The sequence below is a fragment of the Synchytrium microbalum genome, assembly GCF_006535985.1.
Source record: "Synchytrium microbalum strain JEL517 chromosome Unknown SmJEL517_scf0042, whole genome shotgun sequence".
NCBI lineage: Eukaryota > Fungi > Chytridiomycota > Chytridiomycetes > Synchytriales > Synchytriaceae > Synchytrium > Synchytrium microbalum.
Window position 1 is genome coordinate 79,459 of NW_022158391.1, and position 25,661 is coordinate 105,119.

Sequence of the window (25,661 nt, forward strand, 5' to 3'; positions counted from 1 at the left end):
TAACATGTTTGCATATGGCTAGGCTCACTTTTTTGGCCATTTGAGCCAATCTTCAAAATGAACTTACTTGTCCTTTTCATAATGCAGTATCGTATCAGCAATCAAAACCCTCGTAGATTTAATCAATGGATTGTTAAGATGGGCGGTATACTGCACCTTCCTATGCCATTTCTCATCAATAGCATCATACAATTGTAATTGATTCACTGCATCAGTTTCAGCTGTAGTAGCACTCGACACCCAGGGATGGATCTGCATATTCGTATGTTTGCGTACAGCTGCAAAATACTTTGATATCCATCCGTCTTGATTCCCATAAATTAGATTCCATATTACGGATATGTGGGCTGGTATGATGGTATCCACTACCTTGTTTAAGGTGTGGTGCAATGCGTCGTCTGGACATGTTGTGGGAGCTGAGGGTGAGTATTGTATTATTGGAGATTGTTTTGGTATTGTTGGGGAGTCCTTTTCTGGGAGTGGTGGTGGGGCTTGTGATGAATAATAAAGAGTGGGTTGAGAGATACGCAACAAAAACACGTCTATATGAGTTCAAACAGTACCTGCTACTCTGGCGGTTTTCCAGGTGGCTTCGATGGTGTTAAATGCTGAATCACGATCTAAGAAGCTCGATATAAAGAACTAGAGCCAAAGGAGTTTGAGTGAGAGGTAAAAAAGTAGAATCGTTTGAGAAATTGGTCTTTGTTCCCACCTTCTTGTCATGCCGTGTAGTCAACTCGATAGAATTAGAAAGGAGACCCAAATTAGCTTTGATAAGAGTTTCAATGTCTTTTAATGCCAGTTCGGCTTCAGTGTGCCATCCTAAGATGTTTGAATGGAAACACAGGTGGTGTTCTGAAAGATATAGCCAACCCTGCCGAAGAATGTCACGTTGTAGAGCACACATGTAAACTTCTTGTAGGGGTTCATGTTCTGGTATGGTTGGAAAGAGGGAATGGAATTCAGTGTTTCGAGATTGTGTCATTGTTATCGGTGAGTAGATGTTGAGGCTTGACCCAAGTTGATCTGTCAGTGAAAGATGGTGAATAAGATTGATTGTGGGGGCAAATAGATCATAATTCTGTTGTCATTGACATTGGAACTGTTGTGTGTGGGCAAATCAACACACAGTGCCACTTGATGTCCAATGTGTCTTGTTACAGGACAATACCTTGGGAGACACGTAAAAGTACACGTATTAACGTGGTGGTATAATGATTTTGGATTGATATGTCTATTTAAGATTACAGATTGTAGTTAGTAAAGTGCCTATTTCTTCTCCTCCGACCATTGCAACAACTTTTGGCCAAAATTCAAAACGACCGTGATACGATTACAGGGAAGACTTACCAAGACATGTCGTCGATACCACGAATAGTGTCCAATGGAGGCAAAAAGGACGAGGATTCTGGTATGCACGGCCTAGTGTTTCATTCCTAGTTTCAAACAGTTGACAAGATTCAAAACATTTAATTCTAACTCGCCATATGTTCTTTATGATAGGACCAGAAGGCTTTAATAATTTAGACAAGTCCACCGTGCTCCAAGAAGCCAGAGCATTCAACGAATCTCCCATAAATCCACGCAAATGTCGACACATCATTGCAAAAATACTCTATCTCATCTCCCAGGGCGAATCGTTCGGCACAAAGGAAGCTACAGAGACATTCTTCTCAATCACAAAATTATTTCAGTCTCAAGATGTAAGTGCCTTGTTGGACGTGCATCTAGTAATGTGTTGCTTGGGTGGAAGAAGCAAATAAAAGACACCCCTAACCTGCTACTCACATATCATAATCCACGTCACCAGGTCTCGCTACGACAAATAGTCTACCTAGTCATCAAGGAGCTATCCACGGTCGCTGAAGATGTCATCATGGTCACCTCAAGTTTGACAAAGGACATGAATGCAAAGTCAGATGTCATCTACAGACCAAACGCAATCCGCGCCCTATGCAAAATCACAGACTCCACTACACTGCAGGGTATCGAACGTTTCCTCAAACAGGCTATCGTAGACAAGAACCCCGCTGTCGCTTCCGCTGCCCTCGTATCATCACTACATCTTTTCCATGCTAATAAAGAAATCGTAAAGAGATGGGCTAATGAAGTACAAGAGGCTATTAATTCAAAGGGTGTCATTACGCAGTATCATGCCTTAGGTCTCATGTATCAGATTCGTCAGCATGATCGAATGGCTGTTATCAAGATGGTGCAGAATTATGCTAGGGCTCCTGGTAGTTTGCGAAGTCCTTTTGCTTATTGTTTGTTGATTCGGTATGCTGCAAAGATTATGGATGATGAACATGAAACTGGGTAAGCCCTACATCGTTTTGTCCAATATAAGGCTCCTTTTTTGTGGTGGTTTGTACACTCAAACCAAACATGATCATGTTTTAGTGGTGGTCGGGCCATGTATCCTCAATTAGAAGCATGGCTGAGACACAAGAACGATATGGTCATTTATGAAGCTGCTCGAGCAATTTGTAATCTACGAGACATTACTTCGAAAGAATTGTTCCCTGCCGTGGCAGGTACGACGCTTTTAAAGCCTGCTTTTTTTGTTTGACTGCCTGTATTGACTGCTACGACAAATTATCATAGCGTTACAATTGATGTTGGTCAATCACAAACCAGCTCTAAGATTCGCTGCCATCCGAACTCTCAACAAACTAGCAATGAACCATCCTGCCGCTGTATCTCCATGTAACGTCGATATGGAGAATTTGATTACAGATCCTAATCGTAGTATTGCTACATTTGCCATTACCACACTCCTCAAGGTGAATTCGTGGTTTCCCGCACCCACTTTTTTTAGGTCGTTGCTAACTTGTCCACAAACAAAACTTCAATAGACTGGAAATGAGGCTAGTGTTGATAGGCTCATGAAGCAAATATCCAGCTTCATGTCTGAAATCTCGGATGAATTCAAAATCATTGTTATTGATGCTATTCGATCACTTTGTCTCAAATTCCCTGGGAAGCAAATGTCCATGTTGGCGTTCCTCTCTAATGTCTTGAGAGATGAAGGTGGTTATGAATACAAGAGAGCTATTGTTGAGGCCATCTTTGATATCATTTATCATATTCCAGAATCTAAAGAGCATGGTACGGGAACTTGATCATTAGTCTCGAAACAAAGACTGTTTTTATGCGCTGATCATGATCAAACATCGCCCTTTTTTACTGACATTACTCTTTTCCATATCGTAATAGCACTGGCACACTTGTGTGAATTCATTGAAGATTGTGAGTTCACCAAGTTGGCTGTTCGAATTCTCTACTTGCTTGGAGTAGAAGGACCCAAAGCACTCAACCCATCCAAATACATCCGATACATTTATAATCGAGTTATTTTGGAGAATGCTACTGTCAGAGCTGCTGCTGTCAGTTCATTGGCTCGATTTGCTGCTGAGAACGACGAGCTGCGGGATAGAATACGTGTTTTGCTCAACAGGTATACGTCAGTTGTTCGTTTCCTTTTTTATTCAGCTCGGCTCTGTTGATTGTGGAGATCTCAACCTGTTTGTCTTGTTTTAGATGCTTGGACGATGTCGATGATGAAGTTAGAGATCGTGCTGCCTTGTATCTCTCAATCCTGGAATCTCCAGACTTGTGTAAAAAGTATATTGCCAATGGTGAGTAGGACACGTTGTCGGCAAAAACATCATCCAAAACATACGTATCCGTACTCATGCACGCCTGTTTTATCTTCAGAAACGACTTACTCGTGGCCTTCACTGGAACGAAACCTCATGACCTACCTTAACAATACTTCAGCTCACAATCATCCATTCGATATATCTACTACACCAGTTGTTACCAAGGCTCAAGAGGAATCTGAAAGAATGAGTACGGTCATGCTAGATAGCTGTATGGTTTTTTTCACAGTTAATCATCTTTCGAATTACTCGTATTGTTGTAGGAGTCAAAGCTGCCAATCAAGATGCAATCATGGGAGTACCAACTCAATCTGCACCAACATCATCCATTTCCGGTACTCCATCATCTGCACCTACATCTCGAGGTGGTGCATCACAAGGCGGAGTTTCATCAGCCCCGGCAACCGGTGGTGATATCCAATCTATGTATGCAGGACAGATGGAAAAGATTCCACAATTGGCTGCTTTGGGGCCATTATTCAAGTCATCTAAAGCTGTTGAATTGACGGAAGCTGAATTGGAGTATGTGGTGACGTGTATCAAGCATGTGTTTTCAGAGCATCTGGTTTTGCAGGTATGTGGAGATTATGAATGTGGTTTCTTTTTGTCGAAGGATAGTTGACGGTAAAAAAAAGGCGAAAGTAAGTTCATCACTAAGACCAACCTCGATAGTTCAATTGCACCAACACTCTCAACGATTCGTTATTGGAGAATGTAACGATGGAGACGACATTCGAATCTGCAGATGAAGCAGCTAGTCTGATGACATTGGAGACGGTATTGCCTGTATCTCGACTAGCATATGGCAGTCCACAAATCATATATGCAGTATATAGTCGACCAGGAGGCATCTGTCCACTAGCGACCTTTACCAATACGATGAAGTTTATTGTGAAAGATTGTGATCCTAATTCTGGAGAGCCTGATGAGGAAGGATATGAAGATGAATACCAGGTTGGTTGACCTCGAGTGTGTGAGATATGATTTTTTTGCTCATCGTCGTCACCCTTTCCTAGTTGGAGACAGTAGATTTGGCTACATCCGATTATGTATTGCCTACATATGCATCTGATTTCAAGAGTGCATGGGAGAAGATAGGAGAGGATAATGAAGTTGTTGAAGCTTATTCATTGACTGCTACTACCAGTATTCGACGTGAGTTGATAACAAAATGTCAAGAACGATTGTGTTAAAAAAATCTCTTTTGGTCATCTTTGCCTTCTCTGCTACCGTAAAAAAACTAACCTTCGAAACGTTTTTCAATTCCAATAGAGGCTGTGACGCAAGTAACAGAATTACTTGGTATGATGGCGGTTGAAAACACGGATCAAATAGGAGACCGAGCCACGACACATGCCTTGCTCTTGTCTGGTATCTTTGCAGGAGGTATTCCAGTGCTTGTACGAGCACGAATGGCTTTTGATCCATCGAGTGGAGTTACGCTCGAATTGGGAGTTCGTAGTTTGTCTGAAGGGGTGTCGAGGATTATTGCAGATGCCATCAACTAGTGAAGAGAGAATGGTTGAATGGAAGAAAAAGGGAGGAAGGATGTCAAATGCAGTTTGTATCATAAGCTATATCTTTGTTAGAAAAGCAAATATTATAAACCAAAGGAACACGTCCAGTTGGGAGGATAGGCGGCGGTAGTACAATGTCCAATCAAACAAAAAGCCAGAAAACTGTTGTGTGTATTGCAATGTGTTGATCGCACCTTGCCACAGTTTACGATTGGATTTGGATGACTTTGAATTATAACGCAACAATGGAGGGAGATTACGAGGTATCAGGACATGAAGTGATCAAACTCGCGCCAGACATTGAATCTCAGGTGGCCAGTGTGCTTTTGGACAAGGACCCACTTGATTCAGGCGAATTCGATCCAGTTACTTATATTAATGCCTTATTTCCAAACGGTACGTACACGCCAGCAAATGACGCGCAGTCCCTAGATTACCCTTCAATAATTCGGACGGCTCTGGTTTTTTTGTCGCATGTCGTTGATTTGGGGTTTGGACATCAAACACAGTTTGGAAAGCTTTCGTGTGGTTTAAGCAAGAGACACGCTAGATCATGTCCCAGTAATTTCTAATGTTGTTTCTCTAAATATAGAACAATCATTATCAACAGTCGACACAGTCCTAACGAAACTACGGACCAAGATACGTGGTCTAGATCAAGAAATACGAGAATTGGTTCGATCGCAAACTGATGCCGGTGGACAGATTCGGGGAGAACTGGAAGCTACAAAGAAGGCTATGCAGGTATCTATTCATCCAGTTTGGATCTTAGAAGACGATTGAACGACAAAAAGGGTTGACTCAAATATCGATGTGTTTTAATAGGATTTGTTTACACGCATCAAACTGATTAAAGAGAAAGCCAAACAATCTGAAATGATGGTGCATGAGATTACAAAGGATATCAAGAGTTTGGATCATGCTAAACGCAATCTGGCTGTTTCGATTACTGTGTTGAAGAGGTTGCAGATGCTAGGTAACGTCAGCCAACCACGGAAGACATATGCATACCATCTCAACATCAACTCAGTTGCGTTTTAATTCTCTTCTTGGTCAATATAGTCTCGGCACTAGACCAACTCCGTGTAATGGGCTCACGCAAACAATACACTGAAGTAGCTCAAATCCTACAAGTGGCAGTCCAATTGCTTCAACATTTCAGACCGTACAAATCCGTGCGTCAGATCTCGGTCCTTTGTGAAGCTGCTACGAATATACAGGCGGATTTGAGGAGGCAAATATTTAATGACTTTGATGCTGGGTGAGCTGAATTGAGTTAATCGATGTTCAAACAACGAAAAAATAATCGTGGAGAACTTTCTCATAGGTTTGTGGGTGGTAACCTGAGGTCACAGGTTAAGTTGCTTAGTGATGCGTCTTTGGTTATTGAGGTGTTGGAAGGTGATGCCAAGTAAGTGGGAGATATGCTGTGTTTCAGTCAGCTTGAGACTTTTTGCATTTGTTTCTTCGCCTCGTCTTCACACCTGATTTTTTGGATTTACAGGAGACAACTCATTGACTGGTACACGGATTTACAGCTCAAAGACTATCGCAACATTTTCAGAAACAATTTGGATGTGAGTTCGAACCAGGCGCAAAGAATGTCGGTGCCAGCAGCTTTATGTTTCATCGTGGCAAACATTTTTTTTATATAGGTTGGTGGTCTAGACAACGTATCTCGTCGATATGCATGGCTAAAACGAATACTGAAAACATACGATGATGAACACTCACAGATATTTTCATCGTCGTGGGGTGTGGCCGAGTCTCTTTGTGACAAGTTTTGTTCGGATACCAAGTATGGGCTTGAGATATTCAGTGTAGCATCTGACCGATAACATTCGATTTTTTGTCCTATAGGAAGGACCTCGAAGCTGTACTAGTCAAATTGGGTGCTACTGTAGATACCAAGATCATGTTGCAAGCGCTACAGCAGACGATCGACTTTGAGAGTAAACTAGGAATGAGATTTGGGTCACGAGTGAGTGATGTAAGAAAGATATTGTAATTGGTTTTTTTTTGCCTAAACAGTCATTATCACTAGGTCGGCGACGAAGTTGGATCACCAAAAGGAGATCATGATGTTGCACCACAAAATGGCAAATTCAGCAAGGCTATCTCAGCAGCATTTGAGTCGTCTTTGGTTTATTATATTGAATCTGAAGACAAGTATGTAAGATGCAGAAAAAATCCCTAGAAGTCGATGAATAGTGACACTTCTCTCGTAGAGTACTCGGTGGAATGATGGACTCGTACAGAATCAAACCAGAAGAAGAAGAAGGAATCTACTCGTCATCCACGGACTTGTTTTACTTTTATCGACAAAGCTTGGTTCAATGTGCGAAACTGTCTACTCGTAAACCATTCTTGGAGATGTGTAAGCTGTTTGGCAAGTGGTTGAGAGCGTATGCTGATATATTGCAAGTTAAATTGCCAAGGTAAGCCAGAAATGACAGCGTGTAGGTGCAAGAAAAAAAGGAAGAATGTAGTATAAGGATTAGCTTTGGTAATTTTTACGCTTTTTAAACGATATTTAGGGATGATGGAAGATCCAGAAATGTCACTGATGATGAACTCAGAACAATCAGTTTTGTGATTAATACTGCTGATTATTGTACCAGTACGACTTCCCAGGTAACGGTTGCAAGAATGTTAACGTCTTATGCCACAATGTGAGGCTTCTTTTTTCATCTTCATTTTGTATAGTTGGAAGAAAAGCTGCAAGAAAAGATTGATTTAGAGTTCAAGGAGCAAGTTAACTTCGATAAGGAGCGAGAATCATTTCTCAAGTGAGACAGCTATCCCTCGGGCAGTCTCATGTATTCTTTTGCTCACAAGTATGCCTTTTTTCAATTCAATTCAAATAGCGTTACCTCGAACGGTGTCAAGGCACTTGTTCGAGCTATGGAGTTAGTATATGAAGGACCACTCAATTCAGCCTCCAAGATGTCATGGTCTGCTGTCGAGTCTGTTGGAGATCAATCGAAATTCGTGTCTCAAATGGCAACAGCACTTGGTCCATCTGCTTCCATCATCAAAAAGACCCTCACAAATCACAAATATTATCGAACGTTTTGTGACAAGTTCTCAGAGTAAGGCCTTTCTCGGCATCATGGAATAGTCAGATCTCTAACTTTTTTTTCCTCGATGGATTAGGTCAATTTTATCAAAATGGCACAATGTTATATATAAATGTAAACCAATATCTGAAATTGGTGCTGAGCAAATGCTGCTAGATACACAAGGGTTACGTGGTATATTAATCGAAATGGCCAACATCGGATCTGATCCTACTCATCAAGCACCCGCTACATACATAAAGATTCTGAGTAAAGGTGTAACCAAGATTGAACAGTTGCTCAAAGTCGTCATGTCACCGCATGAGCCACCGGAAGGATTGGTGCAGAATTATATACTCTTGTTTAATGATCCTAGTGTTGCCAACTTCTCAAAGGTTTTGGATCTTAAGGTAAGCTGTTCTTGGAATCAGAGCTACCAATAAACGTTACTCCGAGATTATCCATACTGTCACTCTCAGCTTTGCACTCAAACATTCTATAACTAGGGTCTCAAACGAGCTGATCAACAAGCAGTAATCGAGGTATTCCAAAACCGAGCTGCTAGTGGTATTGCAACACCGAGTTTGAGCACACCTGCTTCAACAATATCAGCTTCTGCTGCTGCTGCAAGTAATGCTGCTACATCATCGGCCAACAGTGCTAGTGCTGCATCTGCAGCATCGCAAACTAAAGCTCAGCAACAATTCTCACAGTTTACCAAGTTTGTTAGTGGGATGGGTAAAACGAGGAATCCATAGCTGGACCCTGACGAGGTTTTTGCTTGTCTGTGAAAGGGCTTGGAATTTGTATTTGTTGTCACCATGCTGTACAAAGTCGAGTATATAATAATAGCACTATTTCATTAAGTTGTCACAGGAATTTTGATGGTGCATGTTTGGAAAAGAAAACCTCGCTTGTGGTACGCCTCAAAATATGATGATCGGCTGCTGTATGGGGTCAACGACTGGATTTTAAGTATTCGCTTCTTGTTTGGATCTTTGAAGTGGGCTTCAAATTTTTTTGGAGTAACAACAGAGGCCTCCTCTTTGTTGAACCAAATTCGAGCCTGGTATGACCCTCTCTTTTGTTCTTTCTATACTCAAATGCAAAGCAGTCGGTGTTGCCTGCTCGTACACTGCATACCTTAGATATTTTGATCAAGAAACCCCAAAACTGAACGGTCTGGAACTGATTTTGATGGAATAAACAGATTCTTGGAGAATTGAAAGCTACGAATAAGACTACGAACAAGGCAGGTGCAACATTTGCAAAGCACAAGAGTGTTGTTATTTTAGGACTTGGTTCCACTTGTCAAACCGATTAACGATACTGAACAATCGGAAATAATAGGTGCATGAGATCACTAAGGATTTCAAGAGCCTAAATCATGCTAAATGGAAGCTGGCTATTTCGATGATTGTGTTGAGGAGGTTGCAGATGGCAGGTAAGGGCAGCAAAAGAATATGAATGAATGGTAGATCGAAAGAATTATCTGTGATTCTCCTCTTCGTTTTCATGCAGTCTCACGGGTGTATTCACAATCCCGAGTTGCAAGTGGAATTGCAACAACCTGACGCGACAATTTCAGCTGCTGCTGAATTGCTAGCAGCTCAATCAGAATTCTCTCCATTATCAAGGCTGGCTGTAAGATGGACAAAGCCGCAGCTCATAATCAAGCTTTTGCAAACCGTTTCTTGCTTCTCCGGATCCGGATAAGAGTCTAGAGTAGTGTTTTTTTTACGTCACCACACTTTCTGTACAAAAATGTTTGAGTTATATAATAAGAACAGGTTTCATTAAGCTTCTGTGTGTTTGGTGTTGGTCGGTGTAGATATATTTACAAGCTCGAAAGTGTCATAGAAAGTCTTCGTCTTTTCTACTGTGGTAGTTCCCATGACATGATGGCTCCTTCAGCAGATACAGAGACCATGTATTTCCCATTAGGAGCCACTCGTACTTTGGTTACATCTGTTGAGTGTCCGATTCCCACAGCAGCTACATCTCCTTCTTCATACTTGTAGACCTGTTGCATTGGATTGATTTAACAATTGAATGGTGAGAGAAGAAGAGGGTCAACCCGCGAGGACAGGCAACACACCTTGACAAGCTTATCACTTCCACCCATAACAAAGAATCGACCATCAGGTGTAATATCCAGTCCATTCACAGCATCAGCTTGTGAAACTTCTAATTCCCGAATCAAGGAACCATCAAATGCTTCCCAATAGGCAACCTAAAGAGGAACAGGCGGGAAAAAAACGAATAGATCAGAAAAGTAATGAGCGATTTTACCAATGACATCTATCGGTCATACCTTTCGATCAGTACCACTCGTCAACAGTTGAGATTCATCAGGATAGTATACAACAGCCTTGAAAAAGGATGGGGCAAACAAGACCTGAGATCGGACTCGTCGTACCAAGTCCCATACGATACAAGAACCATCGGATGATGATGAAACACATTCATTGTTGTTACGACGGATTTTGATGCAAGTGACAGTTCCTGTATGGTAGAGTATTAAGTGATGTGTCGTTTTTGCTGATAAACTCACATATGCCATACCTTTATGTTCCTTCATGGCTTCTTCTAGAGTTTGGACATGTCTTGAGATATTCCAGATTCTTACTTGACCATCTGAGGGAATGATCGAATTAGATAAAGTGCGACGCGGCGATACCATTGACTTATACCAGGTGTTTTGCATTCATCTGTAAAATTATGTCAAGGTTTTTCTACGTACCATCTCCACCAGAAACAATCTTGTAATCACCACGATCATTCCATGTATCAGTCACAGCTACAGCCGTAACACAACGGCGATGTGCATCATTGATTTCATACTGTAATCTACCACTCTGTGGACCAAATGCTCGGATTTTGCCATCATTCCATCCTGTTATAATGGAAACGAAATTTGTATGAGAAAAAAAGTTGAATTTCTCGGTACCAATTCACTGCTTACCAGTGATGAGACTTGATCCATCTTTACTAAACACTACACATTTGCACTCCAAGTTGGGTACAACTACTCGAACGAGTTCAGCACCGTTCAAAGCATTCCAGATTCGTACATCAGAGTCTGATGCTGTTGCAAACATGTCGGATGAGTCCCTGCAAAGATTGATTGAAAACGTCAAAATCACCCGACCACAATAGTTTTTTTTTTTGTTATTCTCGAAATCCTTACGGAGGGAAGCAAACATCGTTAACGGCAGTATAATGACATGCCCACTTCATTTCTGGTTTGAATGTCAGTGCGTCTACCATGTACACTGTTCCTGCAGCTGTACCAGCCAAGAAATTGTTTCCATTGTCTAGTGAGATGGATGTTACGCTTCCTTCGACTTTGGTTGATCTATGTTTCGTATGGGTTGGTAAGAAGCAAACGAAAAATCGGCATAGACCGAGAGATCTACGTGGCTTACTGGACAATTTTCAGGGTAGGTAGTTTGAGGGTAGCAACGGTACCATCTCCACATCCAACAATGACGGATTCATCCTTGGGATTAATAGTAGCGCATATAATACCCAGACTGAAAAAGTCCTAAGAAGTAAAGAATAATTGCTATCAGCATCCAGAAGCTCGATACGATTTTTTTTCCCTAGCAACATTCCGTCGTTTTCTCACTTTTTCTTTCGGAGGTCCAGCCAATTTGAATAACTTTGTCTTGAGATTGACTTGCATCAAATCACCGGTAGTAGTTCCACAATAAACAAACTCGTCTTTATCATCAATAGCCAAACACTTGACAATCCGCTTGATCTGACCAGTCTGGCAATCCTGAGCTCTCACTTTACGTTCGATCTCTGATAATTCCCATACACGAATGTTTCCAGAGCCACCAGTTACGAAACATCGTTCATCGTTATTTAAATAAGCTAGACAGGTGGCGGTTCCGGATGAATCTTTTGCTGCTGCAGCACCACAAATAGCTGTTCCGGAAGGTAAATCCCACACGATTACAGAGTTGTCGTCTTGGCCGCCAAGCGAGGCCAGGAATTGAGCATTTGGAGAGAATGCTAGTGCTTGAACGCGAACCTTGTGCAGTGATAGTCGTCGTATGAGTTTCCTTGTTTCGAAATCCCAAATGATGATATCAGCCTAGGGGCAAGTATGGTTTAGATATTGAAATTGAGTAGCAAATGCGAGTAAGCATGACCCTGTTCTGTCTGCTTATCAAGCAACTAGATAGTGCATAATGCAAGAATATACCTGAAAACCCATGTGCGTTATCTGACCCGAGGCAATGAGTTTGCCGTCCTTTGATACAGCCAGACACGATACCGAGTTAGTATGTCCCTGTAAGAAGTCCTGTTTTGGTTTTGCGAGCGAGTTTGAATTTGTTGATGTGGTGACAACGACGGTAGATCCCAGTGGGTAGATCATATGGATGCCATCTGGATGCTTTATCAATCCACCAGGTACAGATCCTATGATATATAAATATCGAGTTGTGATGGTTGATTGATTGAAATTGCATCTTGTTTTGTCTCTATTCGCGCCTGTCCTTGATTTCAACAAGTTATTCGCGACTAGTTCTTACCTCCAAACCCAATGATGGACTGTAGTTCCATGTGCTTGATCGTCGGTGGGGCGTCATTATGAGCCATCGCTGTTCTTGATTCGGCTGTTCCTCGCTTCCTATGCTCTCAAAGTTGACAGAACAAATTGGAGATATGCCCAAGATTGACGAACAGAATGCAACGGAGACATCCGAGGATGAGAAGATGAATGAAATGTTACTAGATGTGGAATACTCGCTGTCGCAAAATTGAACGTGAAAATCTCAGATCAAGAACTGCTATATTGACAAGACTTTCCATGTTGCAAGCCGTATATTCTTTTTTGGTCATATCACGTCCTTCCTGTGGATTCTTATGACTGCACCAATGTGCCCAATTGCCATTCTAGTTGTCGCGGTTGACTTTGAAAATAAACATCCACAATGTCAGTTCAATGTGAACAGCTTCTCGTCCACGTCCACTTAAAGATTTGGATACAATCGAATCTAGATGTGCAAGAGAATCAAGTGTCAGCGTGCCTATTATTAACGAACTCGTCACCCTATTTTCTTACCTGGGCATTCGATAGGAGAGAGTAGTATGACATTCTTGGATTCGATACAGATTCGTCAGGCCTGAATGATCAAAGAAAATTGTTCTATATTGAAATGCATCAACCACACTTTGTCGATGATACGCGGTCGATGGTAACTTTCCATGAGCTGGATCAGCTACGTTGGAGACGTTTGCCGGATCGAGCGTTATCTAGACACCAAGAGCACGTCGAATGCGACGACGCTCATAAAAAATGTGAAAAAGCAAGATTATACAATTGAGAATAGGCCCATGCAGTGATCAAATCTGAAAACAAGGGTTGAAAGTTACTTGTACGCAAGACAGAGATTCAAGTCTGCAACAGACATAACTGGCTCCTTTCGACTTTCAGCCTTGAATCCACTGGCGGTGAGCGGTTCCAGTATTGAATAGGACGTGCCTGCATTCGATGTAGTTTCATCTCCCTAATATGTTATGAGGTGAAGAATTCATCAATTGCAAAGATCGTACGGAGGCAAAACGACGAAGCCTTTTACATTGGGGTGCTATCGAGTAATATGTCCCGAAACTTCATGTCCAACGAGCCCAGTCTCTTGCATTGTGGGAATATAATTTCCATCCTTTCCGAACCATATTTGATATGGACTCGTAACTATCACATAGGAAAGTCTGTCAGTGCGGAAAGCGAGAAAAAACTTCCATTTTCTCTCACCGTGCCTTGAATGCAGCACTCACCAAGCTTTTCGTGGCAGCGTGATTGAATGCAGCAACATCATCACTTGAATAGGAAACTTCATATGAAAGGACGACTGTACAGACTTTTCAATCACGGTGCCTTCGGTATACTTCTTCTCCACACCATACACCAAACAAACACTCACGACAAAAACTGTCAAAGGATTGATTTGGTCCTCCGTGATGGTTTCAGACTTGAGATATGATAGCTTTGCAGCTAGAGCTTGAGTCACTTCAGGAGATAATGTGGTATCTGGAATGATGATTTCATTGTAATCATTAATCCATAGACGGATTCAAGAGTTCAATCGGTTGGCCACATCTCGAGGGTGTTTTGTGACGCTTTCTGGTACGAATTAAAATATAGAGCTATAGAATTTGATACATATAATGCGTTTTGGCAATACGGTGAATCAGAGCGTACGGTCTTGAAATGCATTGAAAGCGATTTGATGTCGACACTTTCGTTTTGCGTACCAGCGATTTTCTGCAGATCCAGGGCGATTGCCAGCCTTTTCATACAAGGAAACGCTCTTCTTTAGTGTTCCTTGGTGGAACTATCTCGGGTCGCTTGCAGAAATCCAACCATTTTCGAATTTGATGTCGATGCCAATACCAGGATTGATTTTTCGTATTGATATCTGGAGGACTAGAGCTTTTTTAAGCTTTGAAAGAACCTGTAGCTTGAAAAACGGCTACCATTTTGGCTTCTGCTTGTACTGTCATATCATGATAGTATGTGAGTATCGATGGACGCAAGTTTGAATATATCAAACAACCCACCATCGAAATCAAAGAAACTCATACAGCATGTCACTGAGAAACAGGCCCCAATGCGCTTGACGATTGCTGTTCAGAAACACGAGAAATACAAGAGAAGCAATGGTCTCATTGATGACAAGCAAATATACAATACAAAATAATATACTTGATAAAGACGTCACCGTCCTTATATTCTCATTCTTTGCTTCTCGCACCAGAAGCCAAACTTCCAAACCCCCTCTCTAGTACCCCTTCATCCTCTCCAGCATATGAATCGTGTCTCCATCATTGATGTCGTTGTCCAAGAATGTGAGTGAGAGACCAACAATCTTCCTGTTTGCTATAAAATTATATTGGCAGGCTAATGCAGCGTCAAAGTCGCCAATGCGTTTCACCGTGTCTCCAACGGTTGATTGAGGGTCAATATCGGTAAATTCAAGTAGGGTAGTTGGAGTGTTGACTATTATGGCGATCGGCTTATATACCATACGTTCCATTGGATAAAATACGTTGAATATTGATTTGATTTGGTCTCGTTTCACCTTGTAGTTTTCCTCCCAGTCCAAGACTGTGCCGTCAAGGACTCCGACTTGCTCGAATCTATAAATGTGCTTGATTCCATTGATGCTTTTCACTTCGTGATCTTGTAATCGGTATCCTTTTGGCGTCCATAACTCTGCATTTGGTTGAAGACCCTCGATCATCATTGCTGTATAAGTCATTGATAGGGATTTGATACTGATGTCGGTGACTAGGTCGGGTATTTTGACACCAACTTTACGTTCAGCTGCCTGTTTGATCTTTCAGGTTTGGCAGAAATGTTAATGTCAAGGCCCAATGTTTAAGAAATGCGGTCGTTCTTGTCTTACATGTGGAACACGGAGGAGACCCAAGCAATTTGATATATAAGGCCCAGGATACAACCACGAGACTGTGTGTCTGCGTTGAGTATACCGATGAATAAGCTCCAAATAGTTGAATGTTTCTTTGACGATTGCATAGTTTCTCTTTGGATCATCTGAGAGGGATCCAGACAGATATACCAAAGATGTGTATTTGCCATCATCAGTTGGCCCAGCCTGTCAAAAAAGAGGTGTCGCTTTGTCAGAGTCGACAAATGTTGATGTTCTGCTGATTTCCACGAAGAAGCTCATCTGTACGAGTCGAGAGTTCCCAACTTACAGAGGGTGCTGCACCATTTGGATCTACAGAGTTACTGGTCCCTGTGGGCTTCAATGCCCGGTTTGGAGCTGGTTGTTCCTTGTTCTCACCACTTGCTGCAATATCCTGACCAGTCATCGAGAGCCGCTTTGATCGGAGTGTAGCTAGATGTGCTGCTTCGGCCTCTCGCTGCTTGGAGGTGCCTAGCATGGTATGTATGCTGACTGCTACTTGGCAAGTCAATGCTATCGACGTAAAGCGAAGCAACCAAATAAAACAAGAGGGACTTATGGACGCGACATCAAGTATCCACTCCATTAACAGTCTGTTGACAACAGATTACCATAACACGTGATTCGCGTTCTTCTGTATATCTTGTCTCCCACAAAATAAACTATTTAATCGGTCGTTTCCTCCAAACGCATTCCTGACATTCAACAAACCCAACCAGACACAATTATCTGAGAGAAGGGACCAGAGAGCATAGATTCAGGTGGATGGACATTACATTATGTGGTCTAGGTTTAGTGGACACTCATCTGGTATGTCAAATCGTCTGTATTTGCAAGTTGCCGCATTGCCATTATTTCGAGCAAATACATACATTCAACTCCAACAAACGCATTCCACCACTTCTGTAGATGGATCCTCCAAGATCCGAAGATGCTTGTTCAAGGCCTCGCTCCCTCTTCCTTCTTCAAGGTCCCTCTTTGCAAATCCATCAACATCAACATTTCAACATTCATCAACATGCGACAAGTTGCCAAAGAGGGGATAAGATTCCAGGTAGCCCGTTTTTCCGTTCACACAAACGGGAAGTCATCATGCCCACCATAAATCGCTGGGCCTGTGATCCAAAACAAGTAACCCCAGAACAGTGTTGTTTTGATGGGGAAAGCGAAGATCCTCCCTTCTTCATTGAATTTAGATTAAGTTGTGCTACTGTTTTCAACATCGTCGGCTCTGCGAATCGGGGTGTCTCAATAAGAATAACAGTAAATCGAAAACAGATCGAGACTTACATCGGGACCAAAACAATCTCCTCCTCAATCCTGTTTTCATTGATCTCGTGCCAAGTTGGAGCACTAAAGATGTCCTTAAATACAAGGTCCAACTCCATCTTGTTGAATGAGGAGCTCGGATCTTTTGGGCTGCCGGCGAGAGAGATGTGACTCATGGTAACAATTGTGAAGTTCATCATCTAGCAAACGGTATGAGCTAGGTCATTGTGTTATCTCAACTACAGAGTTCTTACTTGTTCTCGAGTAACAAGCTTGCGATTCTCATCTCCAAAAAGTCCAGTCTGCAGAGGAATGATTTTGAGAGTCCTTACACTTGCTGTAGTAGAGCTTGCGAGGCCGCAATCACATATTTAATATGGACACGGAACTATGTTGAGATGAATGGGGCTATTAGTTCTACTCGTTATTGAGTAGTAAAGCGATTTGATCCATATCTTCAACGAGACTTCATAATAAAAAAAGTGCCAACCCTTTGGCAGCAACTGCCTTAAATGAATCAATAACTTCCCTGGTTGGAGTCAGCAGTGCCAGTGTTGGTTGATGACAGCTTGGCGTTTTGGAATGAAACATCAATTTCAGCATCAATCAAGTTCTGGTTTGAGATCTTGGAGACTCAGAGCACTAGTAGATAAGCTTGCCACGAAGCTTTCAGAAGAAGAAATTGCGATGATTTGCATCGTTGAACGCCTGCTCCATAGTTTCACAAAGATAAGAGCAGGTCGAAATCGAATTGCACGTATATATAAACGAAAGGGGAATTGTAGCTTCCACGTTGGGATTCTGGCGTGATTTGACGTGTTTTCTGCAATGATAAGATATCATTGACTTATCATCCAGAACTCAGACAAACAGTCCTCAACGCTTGTGATCTCGCGACGTTCTCCACAGATCCCATAGTTCTTCCTACTGAAATCATACGTGATTTTCTGCCAATCGAATGACTCTTGAAAGTAACGTGCTGCTCACCCATTGGTCCAGACTCGTGACATGAATCTTGAAACAACAGACCCGAAAAATGCAATTGTTTACCATGAAACTAGTGTGGCTCCTCCTGGGGATAATAGCCTTCTCCCATGCAAGATCTAATACCGCACAAAGGGTGCTATCGACCTATATCGCTCCCACTGAGATTTCCCCTTCGGTCTCTGTTGTTCTCAGATCAACCTTATTCGACTATGTGGCCAAGGTAGCCGTAAATGTCGTCAATGAGAAATTCCAGGGATTGGATCTCGCTGATGTCGACACCGTCGTCAACGTTAAAGTCGTTGGTAGGTCCTCTATCGTTGAACATTTGGAGAAATAAAAAACATTCAGGAGCTACAAACCATGAGCACCAGCACTTACATTTTACACGTTTACAGGCGACGTCAACATCATCCTAACAAATATCAAGCTTGTTGCCTTAAATGCCGATCCTGATCTAGCCGTCATAAGGCTCGGCGAAGGAAACGTCGCGTTGGATATTGAAAACGTCTTTTTCTCGCTCGAAGCCGACTACCAGTACCACCAATTACCATTCCCACATGTTTCAGGAGCAGGCCATCTAAAAGTCACTGGATATGAAGGCGTCGTGGCGGCCATTCCAGTATTCACTGAGAGTAACGGTGGCATACAAATGAATATTATTGATGCTGCAACGGATTTCGCTAGAATTGAAGTCGTAATTACCGGCAGTGGTGCAAACTGGCTGTATAACATGCTGGTTGGAATGTTTAGAGGCAACTTGAAACAAGCTGTTTGTGATAAGGTAAGTTTCTGTTCTTGTGATCGACAGATTCTATTGCTCAATTTGTTTCACACAGATCACAGCGTTCATAATGGAAACACTCCCAAACGAGGCAAACCAAGTGTTTAACGGCATGCCTCGAGCAGTCGACATATTTGGAGCTCAGTTAAATACTTCTTTCGCTGATAATCCATCGATACAACCTGAAGCTGCTATAATGCACCTGTACGGACTCTTCCAATCTCCGGACTCGGAACATTTTGAAGAGTGTCCATACTCTGCCCAATCTCATACTTCATTGGGCGAAACCATGACAAGGGGAACCGTTCATGTGTCGGTAGTAAATTGTTTTGCTTGGACGCTCCACAAGCAAGGACGAATGGTATTTCATTTGACACCACAGAATTTTAGTGCCGAGTAAGCCTGCTGTTCTGATTTTGTGTATTTGCTCTGATTGCTCTGACTAATCACTTCTAAACTTTTTGCAGGTTACTGAATACATCTCTTTGGTCAACGTACATTCCAGGAGTCGAAGAGATGTTTCCAACGTGGAAGCCCATGCTATTAGGTCCGGTTGACGTATTAATTTGCTGTTTTGAAGTGCCCCTTTGCTGATCATTCTTGTGCTAAAACTTGCAGATATGGACATGACAATAGCGCCAATGGCAGCTATAAATCCTGAAGAAGGGGTCGTTATGACTGTTAGAAATATAAAGAGTCGCTTCTCAGCCATCATGGATGAATCTGATGAAGTTGGGTTGGAGTTGTTTACGCTTTCAATCGACGTGAGTGATACCAAGATAGGCGCTGAAGGTTTTTTTTCTCTCTTAACTCACACTCGGACAAACCCATCAGATATTACTGGGAGCTATAGCAGCAGTCATACCATCAGATCCGGATGCGGCACTGCTAATGCTGAAAGCGGAATTAACAATGGGCGATATCGCTGTAGATGTCCTGCAGTCGAATGTGGGGACGTTAGACCCTAGCAAGTTGTCTATTCTCTTTAAGGTAAGGCCGATACGGTATTGATTGCCTACTGTAACTACCATTTTGCATCCTAATCAGGTTATATTTGCTCGAGTCACGGACACGATAACAGAGTATCTGGACGAAAACCCAATCGTGATTCCCAAGATTCCATTAATATCCTTGCAAAATGCCCAAGTGTCGTTTGCAACTGATATGGGGATTTTGGATGCAGATCTCGTTTATATAGGTTAGAAAGATTGACCCACTGATCGCTGTACAACCATGTTTTATCGCACCACTCCATTGTAATAAGGTCTTCTTGTTTAAAATACCACCACTTCTGTCCTCTCTTAATGAAAATGTTTGCTGCAATTTGGCAATCTTTTCATCTCCAGGTTATTTTCTGTGTGGTTTTGTAAGATTTCTGGACAATTATTTCTCATAAACGTCCTCCAAACGTGTCCTTCCCGAAATCGCCCTCTGCAGTTTTAAACTCTTGGCAAGAAAATACTTGGCAGTTGGTGATTCGGATTTCCTTTTTTGGGAGAAAGCTGCGCCTCGAAGATATAAAACCCAAGACATTGGCAGTCATTGGCGAGGATACTTAAGTCGAGTCAACCACTTCCCAAACGATGACGTGCAGAAAATTTCCAGCATCAAATTTTCGAAACCATTTCATCTTTGATCTTTCGGTTTACCAAAAACTTTTAACTTTGCCAGCAAATGTCTAATATACCAACAGGTGAGTCTTCTGACAACATATGTCAAACATAATCGGTCTCATTTGTGCTTTCATCTTGATTACTGACTCTATAACTTTATAGATAGAAACCTCTTTGGATATGATCCAAGTATCGCTGCAGCTGCAGTCGCTATGATTGTCTTCCTTGTCACGGGTGTAGCACACTCTGTGCAGATGTATCTCCATAGGCCGTGTGGGTACATGCTGCTTATGGTAATCGGTGCCTTCTGTAAGTTATTGGAAAACGACATTGTTCGCATGAAGTGGTTCTGCTCTTTTCGCTCAACCCATTCTTTTCGGGCATTGTAGGGGAATTGATTGGATTTGGCATGCGTATCAATGCTGCCTCGCACTCCTCTAGTGCAACATGGTTTGGTGCTCAGCAATCAATGTTGATATTGGCTCCTGTTCTTATTGCAGCTGGAGATTATATGATCTTGACTCGCATGTAAGATATAAATCACTTTGGGCGATCGTTTTTTTCGCATCGTCTAACTTGCCTCCCAACCTAGTATCCGACACATTGGAGTCGAATTCTCACCAGTGAACCCTAAATACGTTGCTCCCATCTTTGTTGGAATGGATATATTATCGTTTGCTATTCAAGGTGGTGGATCTGCTGCTCTCATTATGGCTAAAGATGTAGCTACTTTGAATTTTGGGTTGAATTCGCTCATTGCTGGTTTGGTATTACAAGTCTTCTCTATTGCTTGCTTCTTGCTCTTGGCTGTGATCTTCCAGAGACGGGCTCGTGCTGTGCCTGGTACTAAATGGCGCAGACTGATGATTATGCTGTATGTTAGTGCTGCTTTCATCTTGGTAAGATATCGTTTCTTTGACACACTGTTGCGTTGTTTTTCGCTCGCACTTATGACTGACTCGCATACCAATTTCATTTCACAATGTAGATCCGATCCATCTACCGTGTCGCCGAATTCGCTCAGGGCTTCCTATCTTCAATCTCCACCATCGAAGGATTACTATACACGTTTGACACCGCTGCTATATTCATCGCCATTGCAGTATTCAACATTGTGCATCCAGCAGACAGTCTCGTTGCATCCAAGGAAGCAGACAATGTTTACGCCAAGTCAAACAAAATCAACCCCTAGATGAGTGGTCGTAGTAGTAGTTGAGATGAAAACATTATTTATACACTAGATTATAGACTTTGAATATAAGCATGCACCTCACAAACTAAACTAGAACTCGGGCGGTCTGGGCCTGGATTATTCATGTGGTTTAAAAAGCAGGATCCTTCTGACCAGCCGCACTCTTTGCAAAAGATCGTTTTCGTTCCACTGCGTCGAAATATGATCTCACATACTCAGAAATGCGATAATCCAGTGTATGTTTAGACAAAAAACCCTATTTCTGTTTTTTTTGGACGCAGATCTCGTTCATATAGGTCAGAAGAGTTTAACCAGTTGCAAAAGCAGAGGTTTCGCTTCTTTAGCACAGCCCTATTGCAACAAGCTCGTTCTGCTTAAAGCACCAAACATCGTTGATCTGGAAAATGCTCAATTTAGCTTTTGTTCTCGTTGGGTTTTCCGTGTGGGTTTTGGCGAATTGTTTCCTCTGGATATCTGAGCACTAGATTTTCAAATGGCGTCCAAACTACTGTCTCTGCTCCCTCTTGCTTTCGCTCTTCGTGAGTTGCATTGGCAAGAAATATCTTGGCACGAGAATTTCCTTTTTGGGACATACTGAGCCACCACATGAAAAACTCTCTTCCAAGCAATTTCAAGCAATTGGCACCATTGGCAGGCATATTTAAAGGCGACAGCAAGCTTTCCCAACCATGGCATCAAACATATACAAGCATCCAAGAACTTCCTCTCGTCGTCGAACTCAATCTCTGCAACGTTCTAAACCATCATCAAACCAATGTCCAACACAACAGTAGCAGCAGGTGAGTTCACTGACAACATTTAACAAGCGATTCAAGTTAACTTTTTCTTTCTTGTCTTGAATACTAAACCTCTCCCTTATAGATAGAGATCTCTTTGGATATGATCCAAGTGTCGCTGCTGCCGCAGTTGCAATGCTCGCCTTCCTCTTTACTGGTGTAGCACATTCTGTGCAAATGTACTTTTACAGACCGTGCTGGTATATGATACTTATGGCGATAGGTGCTTTCTGTAAGTACTTCCAACTTTGTGTCTCTGTGTGTGTGTCAGAATCGAATTACTCAACGATATGTTATCGTAGGGGAACTCATTGGATTTGGCATGCGTATTAATGCTGCATCGCATGTCACGAGCTCAACATGGTTTGCTGCTCAACAGTCAATATTGATCTTGGCACCTGTTATTGTTGCGGCAGGGGATTACATGATTCTGACTCGCATGTAAGAGATGAATCACACAAAAGTATTTCCATATTTTTGCATCCTCTTACTTTACTCCGACCTTTACTTCCAGTATCAGACACATTGGGGTGGAATTCTCACCCGTAAACCCCAAATACGTTGCTCCCATTTTTGTCGGAATGGACATACTCTCTTTTGTCATTCAAGGGGGTGGCTCTGCAGCTCTTGTCACTGCCAAAGATCAATCAACTCTGAACTTTGGACTGTATTCACTTCTTGCTGGGCTGGCAGTACAGGTCTTCTCTATTGCCTGCTTCCTACTCTTGGCTGTGATATTCCAGAGACGGGCTCGTGTCGTGCCTGGCTACAAATGGCGTAGATTGATGGCCGCGTTGTATGTCAGTGCTGCTTTTATCTTGGTAAGATTTCATCTCTTTGACGCTATTTTTTTTTCTGCTTTGTTGCGTGAGTGAATGAATGGCTTACTAAATATTTTCGAATGTACAGATCCGATCCATATACCGTGTCGCCGAATTTGCTCAGGGATTCCTCTCTCCAATTTCCAAAATCGAAGGATTGCTCTACACATTCGACACGGCTGCTATATTTGTCGCTCTTGCAGTATTCAATATTGTGCATCCAGGAAATATTCTTGTCGCACCGAAGGAGGGTGACCATGTGTACAGCATGTCAAACAGAATGAGAGTGAACCCATAAGTTGTAGTGGTTGTAGTTGTAGTTGGTATCGGTAGAGCCACATTTATGCACTTAGATGATGAACTTTGAATATATAGAAACACCTCAATCACTGAAACAAAATCGTGCAGGTCGGAATTTGATTGTTCATTCACTTATGTAAATGTCCGGTGTTCCTGCAACCACTTTATTAACTATGAATGCAAACACAATTTACTGTTCACAAAATGCTACATTTGGTCTTTTCTTGTTTAGAATCTTGGAGGAGGTTATGTTGTTGTTATTTAGCTCGTCTATTGGAATTGAGCCAAACATTTGATGAAATCACTTGGATTGAGAGCAGCAAATTGATGAGATTCGGAAGCTCCGTGTACAAGGAAGCTGTACTTGAGAGCGTTGGTGCTTCTGTCTTGTCGCTCATAAGTAGCTACTCGACAGAAAATGTCTCGCGAAGGGCCATTGTTTGGGTCGACTAGTGAGATCTTGCCTTCCTAAACAAGACAGAAAAAACGATTAACGCTATTCACAATTTTGAATAGATCTTAACTCCAATTACAGAATAGAGCAACAACACAGACGTACTGTAATAACAGCCCATTTTTGATGCCACGTCTTATGCTCTGGCCCTTGATAATTAATCCAAGTCTCCAATCGAGAATTCTTGCCACACTTTTCTCGTTCCTTGTCAACTAAATCTTTAAACTCTTTATTGGCCTTAGCCAGCCCATCAAGATCATTCTTGAATGCAGTATTGTAGGCCTTCAAGTATCTAGCAGTTTCCTCTTTAGCAGCTTTCGCTTGTTGTATTCTCATTTCAGCGAGACGACGAGTCTCGTCTATAGCAAGTGACTCGCGTGATGATTCCATGTTTTCAGAGTCGGGACGGTGTGTTGCTGAGATTTCACGCTTCATGGATCCGGGGATTGCTGGAGGGGCGTTGGAGGGGCGAGACATTTCCGCGGATGGTGAGCGAGACGGAGATTTGATGGATGGTGCAGGAGAGCGGGCTTCCGAGAGGAAGTTACCAGAGTCTGGGCGCTATTTGTGAAGGTGTTTTAGCCATGTGAGAGTGATACTGGCGATGCCACAGAAAACTCACCAAACAGGAAGCAACGCATTCGGTGGTGAGGTCTGAAACATGGGCAATGTTCATGATGACTGCAGATTTCAAAGTCTATGTTGATAACAAGAAATATTAGACTTAGCTGAGACTGTGTTCCAAGGAACCCAAAGCACAAATAATGATCTCGAAAAGCACGGCGCAATAGCGGGATATCATACCGTAGCAATCTGTGTTTCATGAGTAGCAGAAATCAACTTTCTTTCCCTTGTTGCGGCTTCATTCAAAAAAGATATCATTGCGACCTTGTTCTCAACCCGCAAAAAGCCAAAGAAAGCGTCATGATCCTTAGACATAGTGGCGGCTGCTGATTTAAATTCTTCTAGTCCCTTTTTGCCAGAGCCAGCGACAATATACCTGCCGTTGGCGTTGTTTGTTAAGATTATCATCCAGTCAATTCCATTGCCAGTTGCAGTAGCGGTTGCGAGTTCCAAGTAAGTAGTGACGATGGTAGGGTCAGTTATATCACAGGCTGCCATTTTTGTTTATGGGCGTGTGAGGTCGAATTGAAATTTTTCAGTTTTAAGAAATTTTCGATTCGTGATTCATGTTTTATCCCACGCAGGCACGCTTGAAGAGAGTTTGGCAAAGTCTCATAGACAAACTTGCGTGAAATAATAGGCACGACGCGTAGTTGCCTTCAAAGTGACTGGGAATCACGAATGTGCTTGAAAAAACCAAAAAACCTCTGAATGCTCTTTTCACTCGCACCAAGCCGATCGGTCGTTTGTTCATAATAACACGTCTTATATTAAACGTCCAAACTATTCATCATTTACATCCTCGTCGCTTGAACTGTCGGGATTTTAACGAAACTGCTATTAGAGGCATCTCGTCCCTCGTCCTCGCCTCTTGCTCCAACTTTTGACAAGACAAGATGCAGAACGTACAATACGTAAACCCACATAGCCCAACGACTAGCCCTATTGAGTACCTCGAGGGCGAGGTTGGAATAGCAGAAAGAGCCTATGTAGATGCTTCCACAAAGGCATACATTCCTAAAGCGACTGAAGCAAGTTTCATGTTTCACGAAAATGGAAGTTGAATTCATCCAATTAACAGACTTGGAATTTGCTTAGTGGGCCTTAACTGGCAAAGGCAACTTCATCCACACC

At 42.3% G+C, this 25,661-nt stretch overlaps 6 protein-coding genes across 6 annotated transcripts; 5 read left to right on the forward strand and 1 right to left on the reverse strand.

Annotated features, from left to right (window-relative positions):
- Positions 1-1,356: 1,356 nt before the first annotated feature.
- SmJEL517_g05105 (uncharacterized protein) lies at positions 1,357-5,170 on the forward strand (the record flags this gene model as incomplete). The annotated part of the gene is made up of 13 exons (XM_031171033.1): positions 1,357-1,411; positions 1,504-1,703; positions 1,811-2,316; positions 2,401-2,534; positions 2,605-2,783; positions 2,856-3,108; positions 3,217-3,457; positions 3,541-3,638; positions 3,718-3,852; positions 3,926-4,236; positions 4,335-4,616; positions 4,679-4,817; positions 4,935-5,170. 13 exons carry the CDS (start codon positions 1,357-1,359, stop codon positions 5,168-5,170), a joined length of 2,769 nt encoding a protein of 922 aa, XP_031023002.1.
- A 254-nt stretch (positions 5,171-5,424) lies between these two features.
- SmJEL517_g05106 (uncharacterized protein) lies at positions 5,425-8,996 on the forward strand (the record flags this gene model as incomplete). The annotated part of the gene is made up of 15 exons (XM_031171034.1): positions 5,425-5,575; positions 5,772-5,923; positions 6,005-6,155; positions 6,242-6,440; positions 6,507-6,590; positions 6,684-6,756; positions 6,835-6,977; positions 7,040-7,160; positions 7,224-7,348; positions 7,408-7,617; positions 7,717-7,813; positions 7,886-7,968; positions 8,047-8,271; positions 8,336-8,648; positions 8,745-8,996. The coding sequence occupies 15 exons, from the start codon at positions 5,425-5,427 to the stop codon at positions 8,994-8,996; spliced, it is 2,379 nt and encodes a 792-aa protein (XP_031023005.1).
- A 1,118-nt stretch (positions 8,997-10,114) lies between these two features.
- On the reverse strand, positions 10,115-12,852 carry SmJEL517_g05107 (uncharacterized protein; the record flags this gene model as incomplete). The annotated part of the gene is made up of 11 exons (XM_031171035.1): positions 10,115-10,261; positions 10,337-10,471; positions 10,553-10,743; positions 10,804-10,875; positions 10,982-11,134; positions 11,204-11,352; positions 11,429-11,596; positions 11,667-11,785; positions 11,870-12,343; positions 12,455-12,672; positions 12,786-12,852. The coding sequence occupies 11 exons, from the start codon at positions 12,850-12,852 to the stop codon at positions 10,115-10,117; spliced, it is 1,893 nt and encodes a 630-aa protein (XP_031023004.1).
- A 5,142-nt stretch (positions 12,853-17,994) lies between these two features.
- Positions 17,995-19,929, forward strand: SmJEL517_g05108 (uncharacterized protein; the record flags this gene model as incomplete). The annotated part of the gene is made up of 7 exons (XM_031171036.1): positions 17,995-18,247; positions 18,341-18,726; positions 18,782-19,122; positions 19,194-19,273; positions 19,345-19,490; positions 19,561-19,716; positions 19,774-19,929. The coding sequence occupies 7 exons, from the start codon at positions 17,995-17,997 to the stop codon at positions 19,927-19,929; spliced, it is 1,518 nt and encodes a 505-aa protein (XP_031023007.1).
- A 471-nt stretch (positions 19,930-20,400) lies between these two features.
- Positions 20,401-21,531, forward strand: SmJEL517_g05109 (uncharacterized protein; the record flags this gene model as incomplete). Its single annotated transcript, XM_031171037.1, has 5 exons — positions 20,401-20,419; positions 20,502-20,648; positions 20,729-20,867; positions 20,932-21,238; positions 21,328-21,531. 5 exons carry the CDS (start codon positions 20,401-20,403, stop codon positions 21,529-21,531), a joined length of 816 nt encoding a protein of 271 aa, XP_031023006.1.
- Positions 21,532-22,306: 775 nt separating this feature from the next.
- On the forward strand, positions 22,307-23,447 carry SmJEL517_g05110 (uncharacterized protein; the record flags this gene model as incomplete). Its single annotated transcript, XM_031171038.1, has 5 exons — positions 22,307-22,331; positions 22,414-22,560; positions 22,631-22,769; positions 22,843-23,149; positions 23,238-23,447. The coding sequence occupies 5 exons, from the start codon at positions 22,307-22,309 to the stop codon at positions 23,445-23,447; spliced, it is 828 nt and encodes a 275-aa protein (XP_031022976.1).
- Positions 23,448-25,661: the final 2,214 nt, after the last annotated feature.